The sequence below is a fragment of the Vigna radiata genome, chromosome 3 (assembly GCF_000741045.1).
Source record: "Vigna radiata var. radiata cultivar VC1973A chromosome 3, Vradiata_ver6, whole genome shotgun sequence".
Classification (NCBI taxonomy): domain Eukaryota; kingdom Viridiplantae; phylum Streptophyta; class Magnoliopsida; order Fabales; family Fabaceae; genus Vigna; species Vigna radiata.
In genome coordinates, this window is record NC_028353.1 from 5,057,505 (window position 1) to 5,075,733 (window position 18,229).

The window sequence follows — 18,229 nt, forward strand, 5'->3', positions numbered from 1 at the left end:
TTGTTTCAAGCACGTTTCATTATAATATTTAGATTGTTTACATTGTTTAACACATTTTTGCTTCAATGTTAACTGAAAAACACGTTTGAAACAGTAAATAAAATTAAAAATATTTGGTAAAAAGGACTAAAACTAGAATTTTCTAAAGTTGAAGAACTAAATTGTACCTTAATTTAAAACAGAGACTAAAACCAAAATCGTTCCAAAGTACAAGGAGTAAAATCATATTTAACCCATATTTTTAAATTAAAAAAGTTATTTATCACTCAATCAAGGCCCAGCCTTCCATTGATGTACTCACGCTTATTCATTTTCATCATCCTCTCAAGTAGTCGGTATGGAGAAACGAAGTTGAAAAGTAGTCACTTCCTGCACCATTCCATATTGTTTCTGTACTATCATATTTTTAAAATATTTTAAAACTATTTTTTATATTTTAAAAAATCTTATATTCCACTTTTTTCTAAATTTGTTGAAGAAAAAATTCTTTTAACGAAATTCGATATTCATTAAAGAATTTTTTGAAAACGGATTTTAAAATCTGTTTGAAGAATTTTCGAAAATTTTAACAAATTTCGAAATTTATTAAAAAAAAGAAGATATTTTTGATATGTGATAATACATGGAGCAATATGAGATAGTACAGGGAGTAATCATAGCATACCAATGGTTTTGTTGAGGAATTATCCGGTTAATGTTTGGGCAATATGGGCTTGTTTGTGACATTTTGTTAGTTGGTGTTGGGCCATTTCTTCATGTATTTTTAGAATTTCAATATGTAACTTCTTAAATTTTTGTATTTCGGAATATATAATTTAGAACAATATTTTTTTATATTTTAGATTATGCATTTTATAATATAAAATAAAAAATAAATTTTAGATTGTATAATCTGAAATACATTTTGAAATTCAAAAAATTATATCTTGAATTATATGTTTTAAAATATAAAAATAAAAAATGTGTTTCAAATTATATATTTTGGAATCTAAAGATTACATAATCTATAGAAGAATTTATAAGGTCCAGAAAGAAATTTATGGTAATGCAGGAAGAAAATTTCTGGTGTTGTTTGTCTGAGAGTCTGAGCTAAACTTAATTTCAATTTTTTTTTTTAAAAAAAAAGTAGTATGTGTTTATATTTTGAAATTGAAAGAAAGAATAGAAAAAAAAATTCAGAAGCATAAGTAAAATTCATAAAAATTAGAAATATTTCGCTAAAGGATAAAATCTAAGTTAGGCATTTAATGATCATGTTAAGTGTATATATTTTATAAAAGAAATTGACGAAAAAAAAAATCAGTGTAAAATAGAAAAATCTAATACATTAATCTAAAGTATAACAAATTTTAAAAATAATGTTTTTTGTAACTGAAATTAATCAAATCTTACTAGACTCAGGTAAGCTAACTCTAAAAAGAATATAATTGTCCAATTCTCATACAGAGACACTCTATTCATGCTCCATCTGGACTTCAATCAGGAATCAATTACCATAAACAACTGGAACTTAATACAGTGTTATTAAATTTTATTTCAAAACTAATGAACCAAATCCATTATCAGCACAGACATGGGAATAAAATCAATATTTGTAGAATTAGACAGTCAACGTTTTTAAGATTCAAACTGCAGCATTGATTAAAAAGAAAAAGATACTAAATATAATAACTTTATGATGTGATACAAAGAGATAGAGAATGTTGATTAAGTGTTTAAATATGACATTAACATGTATATATTATACAAAATGACGTTGATAAGATTAGGAAAGAAGTAGTAATAACCTAAAAAAAGATGATATTGTAAAGACATATAAAGAATGAGAGTTAAAAGTAGGAGATAAATGTGAGCGAGTCATTCGTGTCTCTCCATATATAAATACATATAACTTCTGAAAGCTTTGCTTTGCCCCTTCATCATTAATTTATTCACCTTTCCGCTTTCTCATTCCTCTTTCTTCTTCTTCTTCTTCTTCTTCTCTTAAACCACCAGGCATTATTGGTATGTATCTCTTTTACTTTCACCTCATACAATTTACTTTTCATTCATTCATTCTTTCAGCATTCCTAATATTCAGATCTTGAAACAATGCCTGCGTCTTACAATTTGTTTGTTTTGAATCCTGCTATAGATCTAGATCTTCATATTATTTGTTATGATAATTCAAGCTTTATATCTGATTGTTCTATTTTCATTAATTTGTTTTCTTAAAAATGCATGTGTTTATATATATATAGCTAATGCGTGCAAGGTTGTTAGCGTTGTCGACTTGATCGGATCTGTTTATTCATGTAATATGATACTGCTGTTGTTAGTGCAGCATTCGCAGATCTATGGTGGCTCATGTGTTCCTGTTCGTTGTTGTCTTTGTGATTCTCTGTTTGGATTTGAATGAGGAAGTAATAAAACAATGAAAATGGCAATTCTATAAAAATGATTATTGAATTCAAACATTGGTTGTTGTGTGGTTTGAGATTTGTTTGTATATAATGCAACCAGGTGTAGCTTTAGCAATATTCCCGTAAATGTGTTATTTTTCTTTAGAAAAAGAAAAGAACTACAACTACCCCATTCTTTTCTCACCATTAGCTTTACTTCTTGAATATTTAACTACGGACCAGAGAACAGTTATTGCAATGCATAAAATCCTCAGATTTCAAATAAAAGTTATTTAATATTCTTTTATTTCATTTTCTTTGCACCTGAACTTTAAACAAAAAAGGAAAAAAAGATAGATTTTTTTCTTTTTTTTTGCATAATAAATAAATAAAAATCTTACATTATTGACTTTTATAATTAATGAAAAGTTATATTTAAGACTTTTTTTTTTTTCAATTGGCTGACAATATAAAAATTTTACATTAATAGTCCATGTCTATCAAATGTATAATGGGAGTAAATATGTCCGTTATAATAGGTGCAGAAAAAATTAAACATTTATCATTTGATTTAAGCTCTTGATTCTTGTAATAAAATCAATATTTTAGGTCCATGGAATTGAATATGTAGATATCGTCAATTTAATTGCTTCCGTAGTTTCTATCGACAACACGATTTAACCCCATTTGTTTTCTTAGCACCAGAGATGGAAACTTTCCTCTTCACCTCAGAATCTGTTAACGAAGGGCATCCGGACAAGTTGTGTGACCAGGTTTCAGATGCCATCCTGGATGCATGCTTGGAGCAAGACCCAGACAGCAAGGTGGCGTGTGAAACCTGTACAAAAACTAACATGGTTATGGTGTTTGGTGAGATAACAACCAAGGCCAATGTGAACTACGAGAAAATAGTTCGAGATACTTGCAGAGGCATTGGGTTCGTATCGGCGGATGTTGGTCTTGATGCTGACAATTGCAAAGTTCTGGTCAACATTGAGCAGCAGAGTCCTGATATTGCTCAAGGAGTTCATGGTCACTTGACCAAAAAGCCAGAGGAAATTGGTGCTGGTGACCAAGGCCACATGTTTGGTTATGCCACAGACGAAACACCAGAGCTAATGCCACTCACTCATGTGCTTGCTACTAAACTTGGTGCCAAGCTCACTGAAGTGAGAAAGAACAAAACATGTCCCTGGCTGAGGCCAGATGGTAAAACCCAAGTGACAGTTGAGTACAAGAACGATAATGGAGCCATGGTCCCTATCAGGGTCCACACAGTCCTCATCTCAACTCAGCATGATGAAACTGTCACAAATGAGCAAATTGCTGAAGATTTAAAAGAGAAAGTGATCAAACCCGTCATCCCAGCCAAATATATAGATGACAAAACTATCTTCCACCTCAACCCCTCTGGTAGGTTTGTCATTGGTGGACCACATGGAGATGCAGGACTCACTGGAAGGAAGATCATTATAGACACCTATGGTGGTTGGGGTGCTCATGGCGGCGGTGCCTTCTCTGGCAAGGACCCAACCAAGGTTGATAGGAGTGGCGCATACATTGTCAGGCAAGCAGCCAAGAGTGTGGTAGCTTCAGGACTTGCTCGACGTTGTATTGTGCAGGTTTCTTATGCAATTGGAGTCCCAGAGCCCCTTTCAGTGTTTGTGGACACATACAAAACGGGAAAGATTCCAGACAATGATATCTTGGCTCTGATCAAGGAGAAGTTTGACTTCAGGCCAGGAATGATTGCCATCAATCTTGATCTCATGAGAGGAGGCAACTGCAGGTACCTGAAAACTGCTGCTTATGGGCATTTTGGACGTGATGATCCTGATTTCACTTGGGAGATCGTGAAAATCCTCAAGCCAAATGCATAAATTAGTTAGCCACCCACGATCGAATTCGTTGCTACTTGCGGCTATCATCGTAGCCATCTTTCAGATTTTGGGTTAAAGGAAAATAAAGAAGCTTCGTTGCGTACATCTCTAATTGAATATACGTTTCACACTTTGGACTAGAAAAGGGAGGGAGATATCTTTCTTCATTTTTGGGTGTTTGGTGTAAACTAGGGTGTTAGTTAATTGTTTACTTCGTGAAAACCACGATTTCCTTAAATATGTTTTAATCTGTTCTTATAAAACAATTTTTTTATATAATGAACAAATTTTAGTTTTAGTCATTGTAATTTCCTTTGGTTTTAATCCTTCTAAAGTTCAAAATCACCGTTTTTTCATCTCTAAAGTTCATTTTATTTTAATAAATAATATTTATTTTAAAGTTCATTTTGATGTTATACCATTAACACTCGTAAATGTTATTTGGAGTAGTCAATTGAACTTTTGCCAATTACATAACAAGCATCTCCTGGTAATTGAGATAGAAGCAAAATTTAAACTTAAAGAGGGATAAAAAGAAATATATTTTTTTTTCCTAGAGACTAAAGTTAAAACTAGTTAATTTTGCAAGAACTATAATAGATATTAAAGCCAAGAAAATTTCTTATGGAAACACAGAATAACTAGGTTTTGTTCTACGATTCACAAAATTGTTCATGGATGATAGTGCTACTTACATAGATAGAGAAATTGTAAACATAATGTTTCTCTTACGCGGAGTAGTTAAGAGTGCAACCACAGGCGATCATGGAGCCTCTCTTCTCCAGTGCCATACATCTCATCTACCTTTTCACCATTCCGGTAAAATTGGAAGGTTGGCGTGTAGCGAATGTGTTGAGTTGTTTCCGGGCATTCATCAATGTCTGCGTACACAAAGGTAAGCTTTGGAAAATTATTGCTTAGTCTGCAGAATGCTGGGAGAATTTGGCTACAGACGCGGCACCTGAAAAACCAGGAAACAATAGTCACTAACGGCTTCCTTTATATCGAAGAAAGATTAAGGCGTTGAATGCATTGTTAATAGCCTTATAATTCACACTTATAACTCCAATTGCCGCTGTAATTTCCTTCAGGTGAAAAACTATAAATTATTCCTTTTGGTGCATAGGATACTTTGCAACAAAAGACAGAAACTAATATCTCAAAAAACAAAAGATTATTTAAAGAACTCACTTCTCTCAAAATTCGTTTTTCTGTATACACAAACATGGAGATTGAACAAATGAAAACATGTTAAGGGGGTATGATTAGGTGTCAACTATAGTACACCACATTGGATTTCAACCTTGAGACAAGAAACTACTGATCTTCCAAACCACTGTCCTTGAAAGAGTTTTCATTGGATTGCATAAAAAAGTATAGAAGCATGCATTCTTACACGTTCAAAGAAAAAACTGTTTTTTTTTTTTTTTTAATTTCTTAGCCAGCATTCTTAACATTTGCAATAAAGTAAGGCCACCTGGACTGTAACCGCTCCCCAAAGACAAAGTTTCATCGGAAGTGCAATAAAAACACATTGGAAAATGCATTTTTACACGATCAAATAAAAAGCTTTCCATTTCATGTTTTTTAAGCAGAGTTTGTAGCATTTGCATCAAGTAACGCATACCCTGTGCTATGTATTATGTTCAATTTCATCATTCCAAACCCAAACAAAACAAACTTCCAAATATGATGTAAACAAAATTTTAACCACAAGGTTTGTATTTTCCAATGATTTTGAGAGTTCCAACATCAAACACCTGGTGCTCAAAACAATCAGAATCCACACATTATTAGGGAGAAGCAGTAACATACCAAGAAGCGCCATAATTGATAACAGCCTGCAATGAATTTTGTGACAGAACAGAAGAATCAAATTTACGCAGTGAAGTTTAAAATTGGAAACAAAAGGGACGATGGGCTTAACAGTGGGGGCGAGGTTTTGCTTACGGGGGTTTTGGAGGATTTGATGAGTGCGAGAAGATTGGTGAAGTCGTCGTCGCTGGTAGCGCTTTTCAAATTGGCATAACGGTTGATGGGTAAATCTAAGGCACTGCCTTCCAACCCCTTCTTTGCCTTGTCATGCTGGTTGCTCACCATGGTTGAGCTTCCCTCCATTCTCGTTTCTTTTCCCAATCCAACCAAATCTATATTTCACCATCGCGAAGTTATTGGTCAAGAAATTTAACAATACGTTAATTCTGGTATTTAGGAGAAGAAGTAACCAATTTCTAGAAATTTTAAATAAGGATTTTTCTTTTAGTTTTAAAAAATAATATTCTCAGTTATTGGATAATGTTTTCTCAAACACCTCCTTCTCATGGGAACGTAGAAATCTAGTTTGTTTGAGTTAAAAAAAAATTACATAAAAATGTCATTTGCCTTATATAAAAATTTATATGAATATTTATGATAAACTAAATAAATTTTAATTACTAGTGATGGATAGTTTGCATAATAAATTCTAATCTTCCTCAGTTATAGTTTTTGTAATTTGTAAAGAGAAAAAAAAATGTCAGTCTAAGAGGTGTGAGAGTTATTATAATTATTTACTAACAATTTCCAAATAAAAAAAAAATTATTCAATTTGAATCCATAAGTTTTTCTTCTTAATTTAATTTCAATTTAATTTAAAAAAATTAATGTGATCTTTCCGTCAATTTAATATTAACATCGATTGGCATGGCAGGGTTTATCAAATATTAATGATATCATGTTCATCCACAAAGAGAGGATATAAAACAACTCCTTAGGATTTTAACTGCTGAACAACACTAGAATTGGTCCGAGGAAAAAAAAAAGGTTCAAAAAGTGTATGATGAGTTTCCCAATAAATATACGCTGTTGCATTGGGGAAATTATGCCTCTGTTGAATGGTTAAAATAATTGGCAAAATGGTTCATAAACCAGATGGTTTACTTCTAGCTAACTATAGAGAAAGTATAGTTTAAATCAGTATAAAAATCAGGAATACGCAATTCGTGCTGCTAATTTAAAGGTTTAATTGCTGGATTCTCAATGAAGAAAACTTTATATTTGTAAAAGCTGGTGCTGCAAGTTGAGATAATTTAATAACAATTCTACAATAATCAATAGGTTGTCCATGCCCCCATGAAGAAGTTAAAAGTGCTGCGAATGGCAATAGAATTGAATCTCCAGCCACCTGCTTGTACCATTGTTCTTTCTTCTACCAACACAGCAGCACCCTTGATTTTCTTCCCGCTCCATCTGTATCCCAATGCATCTTAGTAATATCAGAATGATAAGTTCAATCCCATGAAAGGTTTTCATTCTGTTGGCATCCAAAAGATATGAAGCATATGATTTACAATATCATCTTAGTTCATCTCAATGAATGCACCAGGTTGAAACTTCTTGTGCAATGCTGTTATAGCTGAATCAATGCGTGCTAGGTCCTGTCATAAATTTACAACTGGTAAATATACAGGCAAACATGTTTTCTTAGAACAGATACTAGAAAGGGAAGTTTCGTTCTACCTTTCCTTTGAAGCTAACAATAAGAGATCCATATCTGGCTTTGCGGTAACAACCTAGATGTTACAAAGAAGACAATAAAAAATATAGATAGATAATAAGTCAACTGGTAAACGTCACGATAACTTATAAACTTCATACCAATATAAAGATCAGGAAATTCAAGGCAAAGCTTTGACAGAGGTTGAGCAATTTCAACCTGCAGTTTAGATGTCCCAACGTAAAATCAGATGAGCTCAGTGAAAAGAAAAATAGCAGAGAATGAAGACAAACGCAGCATAGATGCTGCATACTCTCATCAGAATAAATTGTCTTATGCTACCATTACTTAAGAATTTCATCAATTATATTTGAGTACACGTCAATTGCACCTCTGATCTTTTTATTACAAGGAAGCAAAATGGAATGTTACGTACTTGCGTTTACATAGGCCAATCAACACAAAAAGTAAAAAAAGGATTTTATACATAATGATGAGTCTCACAGCATAGGTAAAGACTGCAGAACACATGTTATAACTGAAATATAAACGAAGGTAGTAATTGTGTCCAACACACGGAAAATAAAAACAAAGTTCCAAATAATCTTCGAAGCACAAGGGAAGGAAATCATGCGGATGCATCATTATATATGAAAGTTAGTACGAGTACATACATCTGACAAATTGGTTGCCGCGTGCTTTGATACATATGGTTCCAGCAATGCTAGTAGGTCACTAGATTTTGCTAATTCAATCCAACAGTCCCACTGCTTTTCCAGCTCCGAAACATTTGTTGCACTAAGAATTATTACATTTTGGCACTTGATCTGCAAAAAAATTAATTATCTCTAACAATCGAAACCAGTATTACTTCAACATTTTCATCATAGACAATATAGGAGCTGGTCACAATTGAGCGAACTACAAAATTTTTCCTTCTGTTCTTCCTTAATGTGAAAGTAAACTTCTGGTGAATGACATAAGGAAACAATTTTCACTAAAGATCTTCTGAAAACATACCAAGGGCACAGACAATTTGTCATGATGCCATAATTCAGTTATGCCCTCAGGCAATTGAGCCATCTGAAAGATGAAAGGCAAGGAAAAATCAGTATGAATGAACTACATACTAAAAACATCATGACAGTATAATATGCGCAATATGAAAAGCATCCTTGGAAATATAGCAATCAAAATATATATGGCTATACCTTTAGATCTGTTGGAATAAGTATTAAAAGCTAGGTAGGAAGTAGTGTATTAGGAACCATTTCTTGTTGTACCTATGTTTGTATCCAGGAGTCTAGTGCAATCTATAAGTTGTTTTAACAAGTAGATTTTAAGTCTAACTCAACTTTACAAAACTAGTTTCTAAAGTAAGGTTTGCATCCACATATATACTATAAAGTAGCTTTATCTCTAATCGATATGAGACTTTCAACACATCTCCTTCACACTAAGATATATACATCTCATGCATGAGACTAGATATTAATGGATGATCCAATATATGCCAAATAAACAACAAATTTCAATAGGATAGACTCTAAACCATGATTCTGATACCATGTTAAGAAGTGGACTTTAAACCTAATTCAACTCTACAAAACTGGTTTGTAAAGTAAGGTTTGTACTCATATTATAAATTGACCTTATCTAGTCAACAGAGGACTTCCAACAAATTGTACATAGTTCTATACTTAGGAGTCTAGGACAGTCTTTTGATCTTTCATCTTCCCATTGTATCAGACTTCCACTATAAATAGAAGATCATTGTAGGGGTCTTTTAAGCCCTCCAAAAATATATTTTCTCCTTCTTAATCTTATGTACAACCTTTTAGTGTATTCTCATTGCTTCCTCCCACCCCACTCATATAAAGCAAAGCACAACAAAGGAATTTCTAAAATACATGCCTGAAACTATGAACAGCCCTCATAGACTTGCTCTAGACTGAGGCCTTAAAAATTAGACCTTAAAAAGTTAATGGTCTTGCCATTTTATATACACATGAGCATGCAAATCATACTAATGAAGTCATGGTTCAAATGTTCCTACCAAAGAAGCAATCGTTGGTTACATTCCTAACTTATAGTACAACAACTAAAACAACACCGTCTCACCCTCCCCTCCCATTTACCAGACAACTGAAATCAAACAAGCGCTTAATTCAACCATACCAACATAAAGTAGAATTATAAACTTAAACCTGTGATAAATAATTAGCTTATTTTGGTAAGTAATAATTAACCAGTGGTTGAGGGACCTAACAATGTAGCATTTGAGCCAATAAAAAAGAACTTGTCGGGAGTGACTGTCTCGGTTTTGAAAAGGAGGATTAGTCTCATACCTCATTCCTGTCACCAGTACACTGGTCACCAATTATATGCCTGAGATACTCTTCAAATTCTTCATCAGGAGCCTACATGAAACCAAATCATCAATTGACAATGATATTAGGATTCCTAGAGGATGATAAATATTTGAAGATGAGATAACAAAAAAATTGAGATGCAATCTGAACTGATTGTGTTATTTGCTCATTTTCTGATACAATGACAATTACAATGTAGCAGAACCCATAACCGAATCCTGTTTAGAGAAATATGATAGGCAGTTTCTACTACTTCTAGCATAAGAAGTATCAACAACTCTAATAGATATTGATGGACTCGGTAAATTTAAGGAATGATTATAGTAGCTTCAAATTTAAAAATAAAGCAATTGCAGGATGTAACGCACCAAACGAACACCAAAAGCTTTTGCAATGCCTGCTATGGTAACATCTGAATGCAGTGGACCTACACCTCCATATATAAATACCTACAATAAGTAGGACAGGTAAATATGCTACATCATCATTTATCATCAAGAAATTCACGAATATAACTTCCCAAGCGGCATATAGTACCATATCACTTTTAGATTTTTGTCGCTCAACTTCTTCGGCTACAGAATCTATCTGGTACAGAAGACACAAGTCACAAACCATGAAATTATAATATTAGGTGAAGAATTCCTGACTTAGAGTTTGCATATGGGAAATTATTAACAGACTCATTATAACACCTTTAAGTGATGATGTCTGCAAAGAAAAATTCATACAAACATATGTAGGACTTCTACAGAAATGAACTCACATTGTTGTGCACAACAGAAAGTTTAAACACAGACCAACCAATCGAATGAAGCTTCCTACACAAATAAGGGCCCAATTGATCTTCAACAATGCCAAACCTGAGCTATGGAACAGTGTAAAGAAAGAGAACATCACCAATACAGTTAAAGGATCATAAAAAATTCACTACACAGCATGACATGATATATGTTGAAAATTTAAATTTATTTAATCCTTTCTTTCCCCAAATGATCATTGAAAATGTCAAATTAATTTTTGAGGTGTTGTTTACTTTATTCACATAAAAGAGAATACTGTTTGTCCAAGTTTAGTAGAAGAGCTTCTATTTCAGGATATAGAATGCTCAACAAGATGACAACAAATCATCCTGCACACAATCAAGAAAACCAACAGTAGGTTAAACGCTTGCAAATCCACACACCAAAGCTTGAAAACAGGCTAAATAGTCTGATAGAATTAAGAAATCTCCCAACGGAAAATTATATAGGGCATACAACTTCATACAAGATAGAGTTTCCAAATATATTCCACAAAATCCAATTATCCATGTGATACCGAGGTACTTACAGAATCTCATCCCCCACAGCAATGATTGATGCTGTGAGCATGCTGTTTTTATGTGAATCCACGCCAGTCAAACCATTGCTATCCACAGGAAGTTGTCCACCAGTATAAGATGGCCTTTTAGCCCTCCCAGCTCTCTCTAATCTTCCATCAGCAAGTAAATAAGCAGGTTTGAATTTGTAGGAAGAGTTGCTGACGCACAATAATGAGTTGGGAACTGTGTCGTGTATACTACCAATTGAAGTATAACTGCACAAATAATAAAGAAAAAATTGCACACATAAATTCCCTGAATACACAAACAACTACAACTTAACGTCAACCATGACGGACCAATGATTAAATTCAGGATTAGAATGTCCCTGTCAGGTTTAGCGAAGCCTTTTAAATTGTTCAAAAATGATGAAAAAGAAAATTTATCAGATATTCATCAAATTATTTTCCCATTGGCCCCTATTTTGGAGAGAAATATTAAACAAAAAAGAAAAATATGGCAAGTAGACATAATAAAATCCAACAATAAGGTTCATCATATTTATTGAGTATTACCCTTGATCATAAAGGCTGCAATAGTTCGCCTTGCAAGTTAAAAGGAAGGCCCACACATCTCTGTATAGAAATATAGCCACCATAAGTAAATGAAGCAATTAACATTATCTCATTCCAAAAGCACCAACATAAATAATCATGGCAAAAAAAAAACAGTACGTTTTCCAAGTGATAGTGCTATTAAATTAATATGTCAATAGAGGGAAGGAAATCAAATAATGTCCAAGTTATTTGGCTACTTGCTAAGAAAATCGTCCCTTTTGAAAAATTCAGATTACAGCAAAAAGAAAAATATATTTCAAGTTATAAACTATAACAACAACCAATTATTGTCCCATTATATGGGATTGACTACAAGGATAAAACAATGTCATTGAGCTATATCCAGAAAATAAGGGTCCGTTCACTTGGGTGTTTATTTCATGTTTTCTTCTTCTGTTTGACTTTTTCAGCACAAAATTGTCACCTTGTTTTCAAATTATTACCTATTTCTACACAGGAAACATTGAAAAAACTATTTGTCTTGTTAGCTTCTACAAATCTTTGAAAATAGACAACAAATTCAAAACAGGTGGTAGTTTTGTAATTTAAAAGTGAAAACAGAAAATGAAAACAACATTAAATGTGTGCTAAATTTTGAAGAAAATCCATTTAGAGTAAAGTCTTTTTCTTCTTTTAACAAGCTACCCTCAGTTTTTACAAGAGGCTTTTTAGTTTTCTCTGACTATTCATCTGCATGGCTAACCAAATACGAAAGTCTGTGTATTTCCAAAAGGTTATAAATGTAAGAGATTTTGTACTAAGGACAATACTGATATGGCTGTATACAAAAGGGAAGAGTTGAGTTATATAACTGAGGAAAAAAAGCGCCAAACAGTATAAATAAATTTGGTAATGAGGTAGTCTTTCTATTAGTGCAACTGCTCACGACTAATAAACATATTTCTTTGTCTCTAGTACTAATGTTTAAGGGAAAAATAAACATATCATCCAACACTACCAAATATGTTATAGCAGCAGAGATAAAGAAAAGAAAAAGAACAATAACACATCATTGCGAGGAGGATAACTAGGAGCATAACAAGAGAACATATTCTTGCTCACAAAAATAGTCTATTAGTTTCTTTATTTTGTATTTCTCAGACTCATTAATTGTATGACTTTTCCTTTATTTTTCTTTATGAAACAAATGCAAATAGTAATTTTAGTCCAGGTTGTACTTGGGCCTATCTAGTACAAATGGAACGAGGAGATGCAACCAAATGATTGCAATGAAGCAAGGAGCATGAGGCAATATTCGAGCCCAACAAAAGCCCATGCTAAGTTCGGGCATATGAAAGACAAGGCAAGATCAATGTGAGCCGAGCAGGGAGAGTATGACAAAAGCATGGATACCATGGAGATGATCTTGACCCTAGATCTTGTCACCAAGTGTGAAATTTACACCAAAATGAAATAATTTATAACAAAGTTGGCTCCAACCAATAATGCGCTTACAAGAGAATTCTATTCCTTCAGATCTTTATATTGCTTGGTCATTCAGGTAAGAGTTTAAAAGAAAAGCATTAAATATAAAAGCTGGTTTTAATTTTACTAAATCAAAAGCATGAAGAAGAAACTGCAGAGAAAAAAAAATCAAACCTGTATGACCAATCTAAAATGGGATTCACCCTCATGAAAGGTGGCCACCCAGGTGAACTTGGGGAGAATTGTTCTTGACCAACCTGTAAGGTAGGAGCACACATGTAAGAATAAAATACAGTTTTTTATAAACTATATGGTAATAAATTCGTTGAAATCAAGCATACATATTAAGCTTTTACTTTTTACTAAGGCCATACACTTGACGTTTTGTTCAAAATTGACTCTGAATGAACATGTTTGAGAATAACCTTGAGGAAGTAAAAGTGGTAAATCAAGATTGTGGTAAGTAATTTGACGAATATCTAAATATTGTATAGAATAGAAATTTGAGACATTTTTTCAAGAATGTGTTAGTGTTAGGCTTTTGAAAACATTTTCAGGTCTGGCCCAATATATGAAAAGATATATTTTGTAAGAACTAATAATAAAGGGAACCTCAAATGAAAAAAAAAATGTATACTGCCGAACTTCTTGATCAATTTCAATATTCACATGCATTAGAAGATCTTTAAAACAAGATGATTTTGCACATGTGCCCCAATTATCTTTTCCTCAAAACTTAGAGTGATCTATTTATCCATATTCTGATTACTAGTGGGTAGAATTCTGGTGATTTTCAAACTAAAAGCAAGACTATACAGAAATTGAGGAACCTAAATTTAAGTTGAATTTGCTCTATGCACAAATTCCAGTGATTTTGTGCTCGCTATAACATGGAAAATTGAAGGTTTAGCATTTAAATATTTAATGCATGCTAAAATTGTTCAGTCATTGTAGTATTGGCACATCATAAAGTATACATAATATGTATAATGGTCATTTATTAATGAGACTAATAACTATGCTGAGGTATTCTAGGAGCACTAGAAGTTATGAGCCAATGCAAGTTCCATTTTATGGTATAATAAGCATCGTTCTTGTGATGGTTTAAGCTATTTTATCTTTGCTAGATTGCAACTTCCAGAGTAATGAGTATGTAGCTTAGCTTTTCCCTTTATAACATCTATATATCAATAATTATATAAATGTGCAGTTTTACGAAAGATGTTCATATATTTTGTATTGCTTTTAGTTGTGGATTTTAACATAGCCCCAAGCACCATTCAAATAAAATCTTGCTTTCAACAAGTTTGCAGAAAACAGCATTGAGTTTTGGACAAATAGAAGATCAGAGGATATATAATTTAAAACAAAAATCTGTCTCATGGTTAAGAAATAAGGATACCGCAGTGGGGTCTCCAATTCGAACTCCAAGAAAGATAGCCCGAATTGGCTTTTCTTTTAGCAAAGCCTCCAAACCAGATTTGAAATCTAAGCTAATGGTGTCGATTTGCAAACCATATCTGTTCAAGAAAAAATCATCAATTGTTCCACCTTTAAGGGATGACAACTCTCCAAGTTAGAAAATTACAACTATAAAATTAATATAGGATAATATCACTTCAGCATATTATCTAAACTGCAGTGACGAATTAAAGAAGTATATAAAAAAAAATCCAAAGGAAGAAGTTTCACTCACGTAGCGGCAGTATCATAGGTAAATGAGTTTATTTCTGGGAATGCACAAGGGCTCTCGAAATATATAGTTCGAATTGGAAAATCTTGGAAATCCCCATTGACACTATTTTGCCCCTTTTTATGCAAGAAATAGCCAGCCCTGAGTATGTGCAACAAAACCTGCATGCCAAAGCTCACTGTCATCATTAATGAAGCCATAGATTCTGATGAGTAATAAAAGATAACAAATATTAATACATACTGTTGAATCTTTTCCTCCATTGAAGCTGAATGCAACCTCTTCAATGCTGTAGGAAGAAATACATTGTACGTATAGACATCAGACAATCAGCATTGAAAAGATAGATAGTCACCGAAAATCATTTTTTTTTTCTTTTTACATTCATAATCTAAAACAGGTATGACTTAAAGCAAATGAAGTAGCCAAAACACCAAAATGTAGGGAGCATCATTCTATGATTTATGCACTCATCCTTAAAAATCAAATTTCAAATCCCAAATTCCGAAATCATCCAATGCAATGTTCTTCCTATAAAGCTACAAGAGTCAGTAAGTTGTTTCAAATTTCAGCGAGCAGATATCGTGCTTTCTTCATAAACTTTAATACAGTTACAAATATATATATATATATATATGTATATAGTTTTCTATCCTCAGTATTCACCGGTAACTTAGACCAAATCGCCACAGGCTGTCACTCTTTACATCATTCTTTCCAGATAACACATTTCCAGCAACATTTTCAGGTGAGCAGACCTAGAAACATTTTCAGAAACAGTTTGCCCCTAAGAGAATAATAATCAAGGAAGGAAATTCAATACACCCATACTCTCGTTAAATAGATCAAACATAAATCAACAATTCAGCAATGAGACCCGAGTAACAAAAATCAAGTCAACAGCACATAACACTCTTCTTCTCTTCTGATTCATACTAACCAACAGAAAAGGGACAAAAGAATCAAATCCCTCACACATGAAATCCAAACCCATCTCATGCAAAGGTTTAGAATACCAATCCCACAAATTGCACGTCCATTCTCAGAGGAGACAAAGAACAACTTACGAATACAGAGTCAAAGCTCTCTGAACAACATAGGTGGCGTTCTTGTACTTGGTCTGAAGTCTTCGATCGTCACACTCTCTGATTGCTCTATCGATCTCCATGTTGAAAAACCTGAGAATAACAAACAAAGCAGAATCAGAACAAAAGGGGTTCCGAAAAAATAGGAAAAAGGACATGTCTTCCGAGAAGCAAACGTGGATTGTCGTCAAAATGATACCTTGAAGCGAATTGGAGATGGGGTGGAGCGAGAGTGAAGAAAGTTGAAAAGGGTGAGAAGTGATTGAATGAATAATTGTGGCGTTGTCAAAAAGGGTTGGATTGGAGTGAGATATGAGATATTTGGGAGGAATTGGCAGAATGCTGTTAGTTGGTTGGTTATGTGATATGTGAGAATGAGATAATAGAACAAAACAACAAAACAGAAACAATGATGGATGGATTCTTTCTTATCTACGTTGTGTTGTCTCAGCGCAGCGCAGGAAAAAGGTAGTAGCTGCTCCCACGAAATTTAAGAACTGGATCCAGAGTCACACTCTTCTGCCAAAACCAAAAAATGCAAAGATAATTCCCCAATTATAGCCCAAGGCTTTTCTTTGATTTTTTTTATTTTTTTATTTTCTTCTTCAAACTGCACTAACAAAATTATTTTAGAAAAACCTCCACATTAATTTGTAATTAAATACTAATATAATTTTTTTTTAATTTTCATTACACAACTCACTTGAAAAATGTTATTCTATATATAAATATAAAATTAATGTAGCAACCAGTGCGTTGATGAATTGTCCCATAATTGTTTTAGTACGATTTATTTAATGTTCTAAATTGGACATAATAATAGAAGTTTGAATAGTTTACACGTTTTCATCTTTTATACGGAAAGAAAAGATACAAAATTAATTATAAGTGCTAATTAAACAAGTTCTTAATTTTTTATAAATGTCAAACCACTATGAATTTCGTAAAAAAGACGTGTCTATGGATAATATCCTATTATACCACTGAGATTTGCAAATATTTTTCTTGCCAGCAATGTCATGGAAAAGATCATGAAATATAGAAAGAAATTTTTAAAGATTAGTAAAAAAAAATGTAAATGTTTTATTTATTTATTTTTCTTACTATTCTCATGCATATTCCTTTCTATATCGTAAGGAAATATACGGAAGGTTGTCGTTTCTTCATTTTTAATAATAAAAGTATTTGCAATTAATAACAAAAGAAATAAAATGTCAACATTTATGCAAAGAAAATAAGATAACGCCAGGTAAAACATTTGATACATTAAAGTGAATCTTTGAAGTAAGAAACAACAAATCAATCAATGTATGTCGTTTTTCTATTATAACAGTTTAAATTTTTTTATTATAAATTAAATATATATTTCAATTATTGTCTTATTTGTTTAGTAAAGGTATTAACTATTATATGTGTTTCATATACTCTTTCTCTTCCTTTATGGATAACTTACACTTCGCATTTTGTGTGCTTTAACTTGTAATATATCTCTGTTATTTGATTCTAAAACAGCTTTATAGTTGCTTTCTACGTAAAACTTACTTGACACAGTTAACAACAATATCGATTCACAGGAATGCATGCATAATATATACTTATTATGCATATTCGTTTGTTTTGTTCGACATTTGTGTTTTGTCTGAAGCCCAAAATTTCAACCTAGTAAACAGAAAAAGATTATAATGAATCATGTTTGAGTGTCAGTCATATCAACTCCTAAAAAAGGTGCACAAGGAAAAGGAGAAGAAAAAACATAGAAAAGGGGAGAAGGGTGGATTCCACACGGCAATTTGACGCATTAAATTGCTACTTTGAATTGTGAAAGCTCACAAGAATATTCGGATGTCCAAGTTAGAAGAATTTTTAATGGTGATAAGTGAGACAAACTATTGCTAATTATTTTTAATATAAGTAAAGATAAAGCCAGAATTATTTAAATACTCCTAAAATAAAGAGACATAAAAAAAACATTTGAAGAAATTGTATTGAACAAATTTC

The 18,229-nt window shown here is 32.7% G+C and overlaps 3 protein-coding genes across 4 annotated transcripts; 1 reads left to right on the top strand and 2 right to left on the bottom strand.

The window, feature by feature from the left end:
- Window positions 1-1,854: 1,854 nt before the first annotated feature.
- On the top strand, window positions 1,855-4,563 carry LOC106757909 (S-adenosylmethionine synthase 4). Of its 2 annotated transcripts, none has more exons than XM_014640764.2 (2): window positions 1,855-2,004; window positions 3,087-4,563. In XM_014640764.2, exon 2 carries the CDS (start codon window positions 3,089-3,091, stop codon window positions 4,259-4,261), a length of 1,173 nt encoding a protein of 390 aa, XP_014496250.1. In that variant the 5' UTR covers window positions 1,855-2,004; window positions 3,087-3,088; the 3' UTR covers window positions 4,262-4,563. The 2 variants fall into 2 exon arrangements, with proteins under 2 accessions (XP_014496250.1, XP_014496249.1); XM_014640763.2 differs by having other exon boundaries at window positions 1,856-2,004; window positions 3,081-4,563.
- A 278-nt stretch (window positions 4,564-4,841) lies between these two features.
- Window positions 4,842-6,448, bottom strand: LOC106757443 (thioredoxin-like 3-3). Its single transcript, XM_014640114.2, has 3 exons — window positions 6,212-6,448; window positions 6,077-6,102; window positions 4,842-5,222 (listed from the first exon to the last, which is right to left on the bottom strand). Exons 1-3 carry the CDS (start codon window positions 6,377-6,379, stop codon window positions 5,003-5,005), a joined length of 414 nt encoding a protein of 137 aa, XP_014495600.1. The 5' UTR covers window positions 6,380-6,448; the 3' UTR covers window positions 4,842-5,002.
- Window positions 6,449-7,223: 775 nt separating this feature from the next.
- Window positions 7,224-16,751, bottom strand: LOC106757816 (FAD synthase). Its single transcript, XM_014640625.2, has 17 exons — window positions 16,431-16,751; window positions 16,214-16,324; window positions 15,390-15,435; window positions 15,150-15,307; window positions 14,856-14,973; window positions 13,628-13,710; window positions 11,987-12,046; window positions 11,441-11,686; window positions 10,875-10,971; window positions 10,646-10,696; window positions 10,477-10,557; window positions 10,085-10,156; window positions 8,757-8,819; window positions 8,411-8,563; window positions 7,898-7,955; window positions 7,760-7,812; window positions 7,224-7,677 (listed from the first exon to the last, which is right to left on the bottom strand). The coding sequence occupies exons 2-17, from the start codon at window positions 16,312-16,314 to the stop codon at window positions 7,600-7,602; spliced, it is 1,518 nt and encodes a 505-aa protein (XP_014496111.1). The 5' UTR covers window positions 16,315-16,324; window positions 16,431-16,751; the 3' UTR covers window positions 7,224-7,599.
- Between the last annotated feature and the right edge of the window lie 1,478 nt (window positions 16,752-18,229).

What these genes read in the sequence shown, in the direction of transcription:
- LOC106757909 (XM_014640764.2), top strand. Translation starts at nt 3,089, where the DNA reads ATGGAAACTTTCCTCTTCACCTCAGAATCTGTTAACGAAGGGCATCCG.
- LOC106757443 (XM_014640114.2), bottom strand. Translation starts at nt 6,379, where the DNA reads ATGGAGGGAAGCTCAACCATGGTGAGCAACCAGCATGACAAGGCAAAG. An exon ending in TCAAATCCTCCAAAACCCCC is followed by an intron (nt 6,103 to 6,211) that starts GTAAGCAAAACC and finishes AATTCATTGCAG; the next exon opens with GCTGTTATCAATTATGGCGC. An exon ending in ATCAATTATGGCGCTTCTTG is followed by an intron (nt 5,223 to 6,076) that starts GTATGTTACTGC and finishes CTGGTTTTTCAG; the next exon opens with GTGCCGCGTCTGTAGCCAAA.
- LOC106757816 (XM_014640625.2), bottom strand. Translation starts at nt 16,314, where the DNA reads ATGGAGATCGATAGAGCAATCAGAGAGTGTGACGATCGAAGACTTCAG. An exon ending in ATGGAGGAAAAGATTCAACA is followed by an intron (nt 15,308 to 15,389) that starts GTATGTATTAAT and finishes TTTGGCATGCAG; the next exon opens with GTTTTGTTGCACATACTCAG. An exon ending in GAATTGGAGACCCCACTGCG is followed by an intron (nt 13,711 to 14,855) that starts GTATCCTTATTT and finishes CCTACCTTACAG; the next exon opens with GTTGGTCAAGAACAATTCTC.